This window comes from Varanus komodoensis, unplaced genomic scaffold (genome assembly GCF_004798865.1).
Source record: "Varanus komodoensis strain SLA01 unplaced genomic scaffold, ASM479886v1 scaffold4, whole genome shotgun sequence".
NCBI lineage: Eukaryota > Metazoa > Chordata > Lepidosauria > Squamata > Varanidae > Varanus > Varanus komodoensis.
The window spans coordinates 20990268-21004093 of NW_025335941.1; the positions used below are offsets into that span (position 1 = coordinate 20990268).

Consider the following 13826-nt stretch of genomic DNA (forward strand, 5'->3'; position numbering starts at 1 on the left):
TCTGAATCACAGGCTGTACAGAAACATTTGGCAGGTCTTTGCTTATTTTTTTACTTGTTCACAACTGGCACCAATGGAGTAGCCTTCAACCCTTAAAGATCTGTCTTTTTGCTGCTTTCCCAACCTATGTTGTCTATACATGGGAAACCCACTTCACTAGGTATCAGTGGACACTGAGGAACAGTAAAACAGAGAATAGTGAGGGTTGATCTCTAGCCACAACTGTGCCTTAGGGTTGCCTTAGGTACAACAAAATGATCAGGGGGCTGCAGCAGCTCCCCTATGAGGTGCAACTACAATCACTGAGACTGTTCATTCAGAAGAAAGGTAAGTAAGCGAAAATATGTTAGAGGTTTTTAAAGTAATGCATGGTGTTTCTCCCTCTCTCATACCACTAAAACCAGGGATCATTCCATGAGGCTGACTGGTGGGAAGTTTAGGACAGATAAAAGGAAGCACTTCTTCACACAGTTTATAGTTATACTATGATGGCTACCAATCTGGATGTCTTTAAAAAGGGGTTGGAACAATTCATGAGGGAAGAGGCTATCAGTGGCTACTAGTCTTGCCTACGTGCTACATCTTTTACCAAAGGTGGCATGCCTTCCTACACCAGTGGTTGAGAAACTTGAGCAGGAGGAAGTCTGGCACCCAATCTGCTTGAGGATCCTGTGGAAAGCTGGTTTGCCACCAAGAGGACAGAGTGCTGGGCCAGACAGACCTTCCAGCATGGCTTTTTTATGTTCTTAGAAGGAATGCTTTAAAGATGGGGCAGCAGGGTCGATTCCATCAACTCTGCTGAGAGACTGGGGCTTACAGCCTGTCTGTGGTCTTTCTCCACCACAGTTTTCCACTGAACACAGGAAATTGTGTGGGTAGCCCACAGCTGTTGACATGGATTAGCAGCAGTTCTCCAGGCTTCCAGACAGGATTGTTTCCTAGCCCTATTCAGTGATGCTGGAGACTTAAGTTGGGAAACACACAACTTTAAAATGCTCATCACCTAACACTGATGAGCCCTTACCAATTAGGGCTTCAGCTGTTGTTTGGTATTCCCATACCTACTCCTTTTCCATGTTTAAAAAAGTTGTGTTTAATTTTCAAAGGCTGACAGGAGTGCAATGTAACCTTACTGAAAAGAATATGAAAGCACTCAAGCTGAGAACTATTCTGTCCCAGCAACCTCTCAAAAAAGAGACAAACCGTATTGGATGGGATAAAAGTATCTTGATAGATAGATAGATAGATAGATAGATAGATAGAGTCAGACAAATAGCATTGTCATAAATTATATTTTACTGAAGTGGATTATTTTTGTTTTGAAGTATTTTTTGCATACTGAAAACAAACACAAATTCCTTATAAAGCACTGTTGTAGTCTGTTGAAAATCCTAATTAAGGGAATTTAGATTTGTTTTGTTTTCTATCTAAAACTGAGATTATTTCAAAATAAATTACATCTTACTTCAAGTCAATCTTTAATGTGGGCCATTGAACCCCTACAACAGATTTAAGATATCACATTAAAATGGACTGTGAGGATGACCTTAGTCAGAGTTAACTTTCACACCATGCAAAACATGCCATAAGAAACATTATGCAGTATCTAACAATTCAGTTTTCAGCCTCCAGTAAAAGGTAGGTGTTTAGAAAGGGAGAAAACATTTAAGTGCCATTGAGAGCAAGCATGCCAAAGACAGCAGCTATCTTTAGCACATGAATGATGCAAGTATCTGTGATGAAGCAAAAGTGGTACCTCATCATCATAACCCCCCTCCTCTGACTCAACCACATAAGTCCCTACTTCAGGGATTGCCACCTCAACAACTTTCTGATTAGGGTTTGTCGACACTGGGGCACTATCAGAATTCTGTAGGGGGAAAAACAGAATGTGAGAAAAAAAATCAGAAATGTGACAGATTAATCAAACCAACAGAAGTTACTATGACAATGCTAACAAATGTTACTGCCTGCTGTTGTCTAAAATTGTCTAAAATGAAGAGATATACACAAATTTAATGACTGGGAAGTACATGGAAGGGAAATAAGTGCACCTGCAGTAATGGAGCAGTTAATGCAGGTCCACAAATTTTCTCTCCATTTACTTTCCAGCCAGTAAATTTGAGGAAATTTTTGCAGTCTAAAAAGAAACCTCAGTGGTAAGTGCTTCGAAATGGTATGCATGTGTGTATTAATATCTACCCTTTCTATAGTAGCTATAGACTCAAGAAGTGTTGGCATGGTAGAAGACACTGAGAAGTGTCAGTTTAATACTTAAAACTAGGAGGATCACATATCCAAAAGGAGATACTGTGACTCGCTTCCTCTTGTTGCATTTGTTTCCCCCACATTTTCAGTGCTTCTGACTTGTGCTACCAGGATCATCCTTTTTCTGTCATTTCTCTACTGTTCCTTCAAACTGTGCTCAAAGTAGCCAACAGGCAACCTCATTTTGTCAATATTAATATTGAAAGCCACTTGTAAAACACCAATATATATATTAAATATATTACTTCAATTACACATTCTGAAGCACTGAAAATAAAAAGACCAGAGAAAAGCAATTGTCCTTCTGAAGAAACATTTCCACACTGGTGGAAGAGCAGCCACTATCAAGAACAAAAAAAGTGAGTGGCATGATTTTTTTTCCCTGCACCATTACCAGGAATACCCACTATCTGGTTGCTCTGTTAAGTAAAGATGGCACAAGAAGGCACCAGGAATTTTCAGGAGCGGGGGTTGCAAGTTTTACCCTGCAGAATCACATCTGGTTCAAATGATTCAACAAACCACCATGACTCATGGTGGATAGTCATGTCATGCAAACTAGGTCAGTGTAGTTCAGGTGTACATGTCACATATGTAACTGAACTAATAAATATGCTAACCAACTAGAGTCAGGTTGAATTGTTTCAAATACAGTGCTTCGGTATCAGTACTGCTGTGGTGAATACTTTGGGGCTTATAAACTGTCTGCAAATCTTTTGTATAGGACAGGACAATAGTAGAGAACACTACTTACTGCTCAAAAAGGAGAGCTTATATAGCCTCAGAACTGGCTAAGTAATTATGTAGTTTGTGGCACGCGTCCTCTGAACAGCAACATGCCAACATCATTCTGCAAATTATTTTCCCTACAGTTTGTGACATGCAAGCCTGCAGACTGCCTTGCAGCAAGCACTGTTTGCACAGCAGTGCAATTTCTGACAACCCTTGTTCCCATGTAAGTGTTGCTATGCATTGTGGCTGCTAGGTGTGCAACACAGAAATCTAAAAATTGGGGTTGCTATGTGGGAACAGTGCAAATGTGTATGTATCCATCCAGCTGCTGGCAAGGAAAAATGTACCAATATACCTATCAAGGTTAAGTTCATGAGAGCTACCTGCTGTATAATCTGAATGCATCATACAGAAATGGGAGTGTGTGCACAGATGTGCACATGCATACAAACATACATTATGGTAGTTGGATGCATCTGGATGTGTTTGTATTTGAATCTCTGATTAAACTATGAACCATTAATTTAACACATAAAACAGGAAAGAATATTCCACATTCTTCACTGACATCAAAATTTCACAAACATATTAAGCTGGTAACATAAAATTCTGTGTACTTCAGAAAGTACATATGCTGCAAGCCACAGATTGATGTAAGGATAATATTCTGTCTTGTTCTGGTAGGTAGGCAGTCAATTAATTATCACTGTGATTATTTCCTCTTTTTCAGCACTTATCCTGTAATCTTGAACAAAGCAAGTGATTCAGTGGCAACATTCAGATTTCTTGTGTAGAGAATGCACCACAATTAATCTCAGGCTTCCATTCCCCCATCCCTGTCCTCCGTCCTCCTGTCTGTGACTGAGAGGAAGCAATTCAAAACTCCCCATTTTTATTAATACATACCACTGTTTGTTAACAATTCAAATGTGGGCTATATTTGGAAAAATGGGAAACAAAATGTTTACTACTTATGCAAAAGTATTTTAAAGATACTGTAAAGGGTATCTTTAAACCTTCTCTCCTTGTCCATGAAGGAGAATGAAAAATGAATTTGGAAGCCCAACACTTTCCACAGTGCATTCTCAAACAAAACTTGGTCTGTTAAGATGCTTGAATGCTTGATTTTTTTAATCCTAAAAGTAAAAAGCAGGTCAAAGGGTTCTAGTCTATCAGGCCATAAGCAGAAGTGGAACATCACAGTTTACCTGCATTCCTACAAGATCTGCTCCCAAGTTTTGTTTTTATTGGGGGGGGGCAGGAATGGGGAAAGGGGTGCTTTAAAGTAGAGAAAGTAATGGTATTGCTTTCACGAAATCCTACTGGATCAGGTTCCCTGAACTCTTGCATTACTTACGCAAATATCACACCATGAAAGTTGAAAACAATGAGAGCAAAATAGTCAGTTTACTGTAGATATTTGTTTTAAAAAGTAAGAAATTAATTAAGCATATAATTAGGGCTAAATTCAAGTATTTTTATTATTATAGGAAGTAAAAGGAATTTTCCTTGCTGGTCATCATATGAACAGTCAAAGTGGAACGGTCTTCAACCATACATACCATGACAAACTGTAGTCAACTAAAAGCTGAAGCAAAAGCTTCTAAACTGTTCCACCAGCTGTGCAGGCAGAAAGGGGTAGGGGTGGGCAACTTTTTGGGCACATCATACTAAACAGCCAATCCATATAAAGGGGCAAAGTATTTTGGATTTTTTACCAAATTCATAATCACATCAGGACTTTTATCTTCTTGATCAGTGAATGCTTTTGTGATTGCACGTATAGAATCTTCTTTCAATTGCTTTGCAACATCAGTCCTTGATGGCTGTTCCAAATATTCTGGTTCTTCTCCTAGAATGGGAGGGATGGCAAAATACAAAAGTATGATGTCTACTAGGGACTGGACCAAGTAGATTCTTTCTGAGAAAATATGCTCAGCAGGGATCAAGTTCAAGTAAACGGTTCACATGAACTTGTCCTAAAAGCCCCTGAAACAAGTCTTTGTTTGGTTTTAAAATTCTATTCTTACAGTGGGAACTACTGCAGCAAAAACAATAAATGTAATTTTACTTTTATCTCCCACATGTAAGAATATTATGGATCTTATCAACTGCAAAAATCTCATCATTAAATACTACTAAAACCAGAGCATTAGTATGTAGTTCAATTTTATATATACAGTTTTCATGTAATGTAATTTCAAATGAAGTTTAACAAATGAGAGACACTGATAGCTATGTATTTCTGATGATACCTAACTGCAAATATAGAACAGAAGCATTACAACTAAGGCTAGGAAATCTGATTTTTTTTCCAAATCTTCTCAAACTAGTTAAACATATCAATATGTAAAAAGTTGTTTGCATGCCCTACCAAACTCACAGGCAGATACAGAAAGGAAACAGACAGCAGCCATAAATCTGAATAGCAAGGCACAATCAAGCACTCTTCCATTCACTGCTTAACAGATGATCTATCCTCTCACATTCCCAGTAGAATGATCACAGATTGGGATATTGATGGGCAAAAAAATTATAGTTTTTCTTTACTGACCTTGCACAGCAGAAGGCACAGGCACCCTGGACAGCTGGGATGTTACTGCCTTTTCCTGTTGTGCTTTCAAAGCAATCTGTGCATCCCATTCTTCTAACTCTTTTTCAAAACGTTTATTGTCTTCTTTGACATAATCTCTTAAATCAGGAGGCAATGTATCCATTCCAACAACCATATGGCCTGTTTCCTTGTTAAATTCCTCTGTAACAGCACACAAAATGTGTGCAAAATATATTAAAGAACATGAAAAGCAACATACTCCCATTATTTCATTCACTGCTTAAAAGCAAGACTATTTAAAAGCAAGATTTTAATAAAGTAAGACTTTCATGTGTGATTTGAAAATTCTTAAGTGAATTTTGTGAATTCACAGAAGTATGGGTACACTAGCATGGTGCATCAGGATCCCCAACCTTTTGGATTCATAAAATGGTTGTCTAAGTACAGGGCAGAAATGTAGTCCGATTTCCAAAACACTAAGCCACTCTTTTGAACTCAAATAAGGGTGGTACTGCAGGTCAGCAGTTTGCTTTGCAGCATGTCAGCTTCCAAATATTTCAAAGACCAAGCCTTTAAGGAGCAATTAAAATGCAAAGCAGCAGCGAGCCTGAAAGGCGCTAAGGTGTCTCTGTAGGAATACTGGTTGGAGACCCCAGTGTTATATCACATTAATACCTTCTTGATAACAATGCAATTGTGTCAGCATTGTTGTTATGGTATTTATTATGAGAGAAAGTTTTTAAGGTGTCTAGCCTATGTTTTCTGCTAATATGTAAAACAGCACAAAGCAAAACCACATTTGGTCAGGAGAAAATCAACTGGGACAAGAACTTAAGCTTTGTCCTGCTCCTTCTTTTTACTCTGCAACCTAGACTGTACCTGCTACTTTCCCTCCAGATGAGGATTTTACTGGCAGTGTGCACATGCACATGTGTACATCCATTGTAGAAAGCGGTCCATGAAAATGGGAAAACACCCATTTTTATTCACTGCTGCAAATCCTTAATAAAACCATCTCACATTTGTTTTATATGTGAAACTCCTTTTATTTAAGGAATGATTTGTTAAAACAAAATCATTGCACTATATGTCCAAATTACAAATCTGTAGTGCTTCATGGTTCGCCCACCCATTTATGTATCAGGAAGATATTAAGAATTACAGCAGCTACATATTCACCAGGTTTAATGAAACAATTCACCTGCAAGCAGCAGTACTGTATACTGCATAGTATTACCTTGTATCAAAAATGGTTCCTTATCATTTATATACATTAAACAGTAAGCACTCGCATTCCGATAACCACCAAACGAGTCACGCTCAAGCTCTTCCCAAGTAGACTTTGTTACAGAAATATCGTTGTATTTCATCCACTTCCTCTGGTAACTGTCATAAATATATGCCCAATAGTGTCCTGCATTAGCTTGGCCTTCATGAACTAATACAGCATGTAACCGATAAGGAACCTAACAAAATCAATGGGTAAGGATTAGTGAGTTCAGTCATAATTAATAAAAGGAAAATGAACAGGATGTATTAAGATAATGAGAGTGCAATTCCCTTAGAGTGTCTTTGGACTAGTTTTAGCAGAATACAAGATGAGTAAATAAATAAAATAATCAGACAGATCAAGACAGAAAAGATAGTGCATAGTTACATGTTAGTTACATTTCCTTTATTCCAGTTCCATAAAGTACTCTAGCTATACTTGTTCCTTCTGCCAGTTCAAGGCTTAGACAAGAACACTACCATTTTCTGCTGCCTTCCTTCACATTTTATTTGTCTATTATATTTCTACACTGCTCATCAGCCCAAAATCTCCCATCTGTCACAATTTAGTAGATAACACTGACATTCACAAGTCCAAAGCTTACTCTTTCCATGTTCATAGCTCAACTCACTCATAAGTTTAGTGCATTCAATAGAACTTACTCCCTAGTTAAGTGTTCATATAAGTGAACTTAATACAACATAAAGTTCCTCAATGGAGCATATAAAGAGTTATTCTACTAGTCACAAGACTGCAAGGCAATTTCTTCAAGTGACTTTGAACTACCCTTAAGTTCACCTGAATATTTAAAGTGCACCTACTGCCACAGCAATGCCGTGTACGTTTTGTGTGATTTTCATATCTAAAAGTTGATAAGATATCCCTTAGATTAAGTGTGTGCAATAAAATGGCTGAAAATCTAGTTTAAAATATACAATAAAGTGGACCACTTTGAAGAAAAGCCATGTATATAACTGTCATTGTTCTGTAATTTGTGAAGCCTCTGAGGGACAATAATGTATTTGAGTAGGTCATCCACTGTTACTGTTAAGCACTGTGTAGTAGTTGCTTAGTAACTTTTGAAAGGGGAAGAGAGGGATGATCAGTTTTGCTACTGATAAGGTAAATTCAGTTCTGATTTACTGGGGATTCTACCTAAGTGGAAAAGAAAATCTGGGAAAGGACAGTTAAGGAGCTGACAGTTAGTAGTTGAATGAATCTATAGGCAGTCTGTAAAGAACAAGCTCTACTGGTTGTTGGGTAGTGTTATGGAAGGACCAGGAGACAGTGAATACTAAAACCTAAATATAATCATACAAGGTTGGTGAAAATCAGTAGTATGAAGCAGGTGGCTATGTTATTCTAGCAGGCTGCCCTAAAGTCTTGCCAGAAGGAGGTTACATAAGCATAGGTTAAACCCAGAAAAAAATCAATGCAGCCAGCAACAAGAGTAACTTTAGGACTCAGAGGAAGACTATTCAAGAGCTATATCTGGTTGAGTATTTGGCTGGGATGAAGGTTTAGGGGGTTTAGCCTGAGGCAAATAATTACCTCAACATATGTATTAGTATTCCCTTATGTGTGAAATATCTCTTTAATATAATAGCTTATCTTGGTCTCTAGTGTTCACACCCATTTCATCCTTAAATCTCTTATGCCAGACCAATTCAAAGTTTTCTAAGTGAATTTATGGCAGTGGAAAAAAGAGTGCTGGACTGGGTTTTGGGAGATCGGGGTTTAGTCCCCACTCAGCCATGGAGCTCACTGGGTGAGTTTGGGCAAGTCACAGACTTTCAACTCAACTTATTGCACAGGTTGTTGTGAGGATAAGATTGAAAAAAGGAGAATTATATAATCTGACCTGAGTTCTTTGAAAGGAAAAAGGAGGGATACAAACATAATAAATAACTGTAGCCCCCAAAATGTAAGCATTTCATGGAAATAAGAATCTCTCATAGCCATTAATGTAATACAGAAACGGTATTTACCTGCACCATTGATTTATCAGAGTACATTAATTCAATTGTCCGCTGTATTCTAGATATGCTTTCTTGCAAGTCTAAATTAAGAGGAAAATAAAGTGATTTCCTGCAACACAGTTACACCACTACTGGCTTTTTTCAGTAGTATGAATTATTAGAGTGGGGGTTCTGTCATTTTCAGGACTGCATCTAATATCATTCTTAATAGTCTATATGCACTTTCACAAAATATGCCCAATTTTCTTAAGAAAAATAAATAATTAATCTAATATTTTCCACCATTTATAAGGCTCCCAACATTGTAAAGCCTTTTTCAAATATCACGCATGAATGTCTACTATTGGAGCATCACTAAACAGCCATACAGACAACTACAACACTTAAATTGTGTAGGGGTCAGTTCCACATACATGCATGTGCTTACCTACTCCATCGCTGCCCAACCATATAGCACTGTCCATTATACCCAGCACACTGAAATTGCTATCATACAATCCAGGCTTCCCATATTTTACCTTATCAATGATACCTTTACAAAACTTCTATTTTCATAGCTAGAGGGTTTTAAGTTTTGACTGGCTATGTAAACAGTCAAAATCTGGGCTTAAGAACTCCATCTCTCTGCTGAAGGCATACTGTCTGAAGATTATTGAAACCATGGAGCTTCACTTTGAGCCCTTGCCTAAATTGGGTAGGAGGGCTTATGGATCATCCCTTTCATCCTAAACCTCTATGAAAAGTCAGCAATGTCCTTCTCCTTTGTTCATGCTGCAGAAGAGGGCAGACTCTTACAAGTTACTCACTTTAGTGGCAAGGATATTTGTGAATCCCTAGTCTCAACCCAACTGCCCAGCCCATACCTCTAGTGTCATTTTCTACTTCTGTTCTCCAACGGTGTAAACAGCCCTCTAGCACTGAAAGCTCCTCTTCAGTTATATGTCTTGGTGCTGGATGCATTGGCAGGTCTGGAGGAATCCGAGATTGTGTGAATGGCTTGTGTATCACCGATCGCTGTGCAGGTGATGTGCTTTGTGTTTCTGTAGAAGGCCCCTGCTGTTCTGTTGTGCTGAATGTGTTAAAAATGTGAAATATTCAATACAAGCAAATTAAAGATGCAATTCTATACAAATTTACATGGGAAAATGGCCTTCAATTACTAGCATGCCCCAGCCATTGGAGATGTAGGCCTTTTTTCTGTCTAAGCTTGCACAGAAATGCACCTTAAATCCACAGATCAGTTGAAAACATACTACTCATTCATAAATAGTCTCTGAATTTGGAAATAATTGAGAATGATCTTTAACTCTCCATTAACAAGTAGGGTCAAACACATCCTGCAATCCTGAAAAAATGCTTAGAATGACTGTATCAGTCTTTCACAACTTGATGTTTCAGACAAGTTCTCAGCAAGTATAAGGTACAAACTGCCATCTGCTATGTCAAGCCTAGCCCAGTTCTTTTTAGTGAAAAACTGATATTTGCATTGTTTATGTTAATTCCACCTGAACTGAATAACTAAGACAACTAAAAATCCACATGTTCATGCTAGGGGTTTCAAATAGCACCATCAAATGATGTTTAAAAGAAATAGTTACCTGCTTTGTCTACAAATGTTCAGAACCTGTTCTATCCATTTTACAAACTTAGGGAGAGAAAATTGTTGTGTTTTGCTAGAAAAGGCAACATGCTAATTCTTATTTGTATAGCTTTCATGATATCTAATTGATATAATTCATTTTCCTTACTGATGGAAGGTTAAGATATGTCTTGCAGAGAATAGTATCTGAATGTAGCTACTGAAGGACGTATTTTTATGCATGCACATACATAAAACCTAATATATCAATGATTTTCTGGAAAGCTAATATCACTGCATCATTAAAAATGCGTTTAAAGAAAGAAATTCTAGAATACTATGAAACTGCCGTTTCTGTGAGAATTATTATTTTTTCTCCCCTTACTGAATTTCTAGGTATCTCAAACAGGTTGCTGGTACCAAAAGCATAAGGTTGATACACCAAACTGTTTTCAATAAAGTTTAAATGAATAAAATGAATAAATGACATTTAAATAAGAATATCTAGCACTGACCAAATAAATAAATTTATATAGTAAATAAATAACTGCAATTAAGCAAGTTACAACCAAAAATACCGAATACATACAAGGCATTATTACCTTGGAATTGCCTGTGTTGGCAAAGTACCACAAGGAAGAGCACTAGAATTAAGATCCTCAATAGGAGACGTGCATACCGGCTTACTTGATGCAAACTCCAGTGCATACTGTAGGACATCTACCAGGGGGAACCGTTTTGGACCGGAACCATAACTTAAATACCTGTCAGAATATATCAATACCTTCATTATATAAAAAAGACTTCCCACAACACGAATTATATTTCTAGAATTCATAAAATTATATTGTATAGATAATTGCAGTTCCAGAGAATAAGGATCACAGTGTAGTTCTAGTAGACAACAAAAGCCAAACTTGTCCCAGGTAAGTGTTTCAAAATAACAGCTGTCATGTATGTATATTGATTAAAATAGCCCTTGGGAGCCAGTGTACATAAAACACACTCCCACCGATTAAGAAGGCAATGTAGCTAGTATAAAGTGTGAAGCATGTTCTCCAATAACAGATGCATTAACAACTTATTAATATCATTGTCTATTAGTGGAGTCTCTATCATAGTGCCCACATGTACAAATAGGCCCACAGGCATCCTTGTTGATAGTCTGATATGCCCAGCAACCCAAATAAATTGGGGATCCTGGTCTATGAACGAACTTTTATTAATGGGAAGGGATGTAGCTCAATACATGCCTGAGGTCCCCAGTTTAACCCACAGGCTGGGCCAGGTAAGGATCCCATCTCAAACCCTGAAGAAGTGATGTTAGTCTGCATAGACAATCCTGAGGTAGATCTGTACATCAATGTTTTAACTTAGAGTAAAACAGCTTCCCATTTTCTCTCTCTCACACACACATATTCCTATCAGGGAATCCTAAATATGGAGCCTTTCCATGCAACACAGAATGCAGACTTCCCAGCATTCTGACTGAAAAGGCTCCACAGATAGAAGACACTCTCTTCTTTAGACTGTTTAGAAATAGAGGCTGGCAGATGCAACAAGGGAAGAGCGTGAAATGGGAACACTCCTCATCATGCGCTTGAGTTATCCACATACAGACTGCCTAGATAAAGTTAATGGGAAGGTCGGAAAGGATCCTGCAGACCCTACACATCTATACTCCCATAACAAAAGAAACTCCTCCGAATGAAATATCACTTTCAGTCTAAATCATTAGTCTAAATTAATAAGAAATGAAAAATAGATAAAGTAGAATAACAAAAAAGTAATACAAGTTAATGTTTGGAGGAAAAAATGCATGGAAACAAAGCAGATTTCCAGTTAGTACACCAGCAATTCTCCATGACTTGCATTTCATATTAGAAGAATGCTCTATATTACCGTTCTAGTCTCTGCTGTAATACTGTGAGGTATTCTTTAAGTCTCTTGATTTCATCCCGCTTTATTCGTGTTATATCTCTGTTTCTATGCATATATCTGTCAAAGCAAGAAGTGGTAAAGAAGTTGTTCTATGTAACACTTTAATACTGAGCATGCACATTAGTGTATAACCCTTAACATTTTGTATTATAACATTTTAATCTGTTGGTGACATCCCAAATAACATAGAATTAAGTTTTGACTTAGCAAGTGAAAAAATATGGTATGGATAGATTTCTAAACCATTTCCCATTGTTAAATTCTTACTTAATTCTCTAGGCTTATTAGTAACTGCCCTCATAACAATCTAAAATACTCTTACACTGTCTTCTGATCAGTGAAAAATATAGCATAAAGTACAAAATTAAGTAAAGCTGCAGCCTGAAACTTATAATAGGAATAAGAACTCATTCATAAAATATAAATGGGTGTGTATTCATTTAAAAGCCTTCTGGAACATTCAAGTGATTAAAAAAAGAGGGAGCCACATCTTGTGGTAGGGTGTCCCATAAGTTTCTGGGGTCAGGGTTCCCTTAGCCTAACATGAGTCAGCACATGAATAGGGCTTCTGTGGTCATTTTTAAGGCATGAGCACATTTATATAGGTGTAGGCAGTCCTTCAAATAATCTGACCCTAAGTCATGTATGGTTTTAAAAGTGATCACCAGAGCTTTGTCCACGTCTGTTTGGAAGGAGTGGAAAAATGGTCATGAGAGGAACTGGCCCTTAAAAGAAGAGGCAATCACTACCTTTGAGGGTTAAATTAGCCCTGGATTTTGCTTCCAGCAAGTGCATGCATTCCAAGAGCAGATGGCTAGCCTCAAAGCAGCAGGGAGCTCATCTACATCATCACACAAGCCAAAACTTGTCCAGTACCACATAACCTGTGTAGTACCACATAAATGAAACCACTGTCACATCCATCTCTGACTCTGTCAGAGTAATGACATGCAAATCAGAATGAGAAACTTTGAAAGATGTAATGCAAATTTGTCACAGGAAGCCTTCATGGGTTCTACCTGGTTTCCTAACCCATCAGAGAGCAAGCCTTTCACCACTCAGAAAAACTCTGCTGACCAACATCGAGTAGCTGCAGCAGTGCCAGAAAAGTAACTTTATCTTTCACCTGTATTTGATCATTCCCTATTTATTTATCTTTTTGGCTGCTACTTGCCTCGTAGATGACCCAACCATTTGCATAGACTTCATCTCCTCAGAATGATACAGTCTATGATTAGGTTGAAGACAGTTAGGAAAAAATATACTAAAGTCCTAGGCCAACTTTCAAGCAGAGACCAGGGCTTGAAAACAAATCATCACCTAAAACTGCAGGACCTTCTTAGAGGTTTCAGGAAATCATTTGGACCTATCAGTTCTGAAGCTGTCTGTCCACCCGTCTGTCTCTGTCTCTCTGTCTTTCTTTCATTCGTTCGTTCTTTGAGTTATATCCCAGCTTTTTTCTTAAAAATAATTCCAAGTTGCTCACATAATATTCCTCCTGTG

General features: G+C 37.8%; 1 protein-coding gene across 8 annotated transcripts in view; it reads right to left on the reverse strand.

The window, feature by feature from the left end:
• Positions 1-13826, reverse strand: part of USP25 (ubiquitin specific peptidase 25) — a 65887-nt gene that overhangs the window by 13906 nt on the left and 38155 nt on the right. For 7 of the 8 annotated variants that reach the window (XM_044442780.1, XM_044442779.1, XM_044442781.1 and 4 more), the window contains 8 exons: positions 12285-12380; positions 10985-11146; positions 9667-9872; positions 8813-8883; positions 6792-7020; positions 5555-5755; positions 4719-4852; positions 1757-1870 (listed from right to left, as the gene is read on the reverse strand). In XM_044442780.1, the coding sequence (XP_044298715.1) occupies positions 1757-1870; positions 4719-4852; positions 5555-5755; positions 6792-7020; positions 8813-8883; positions 9667-9872; positions 10985-11146; positions 12285-12380 (1213 nt within the window). The remainder of the gene's footprint in view (positions 1-1756; positions 1871-4718; positions 4853-5554; positions 5756-6791; positions 7021-8812; positions 8884-9666; positions 9873-10984; positions 11147-12284; positions 12381-13826) is intronic. The other variant, XM_044442782.1, reaches the window with a different exon arrangement.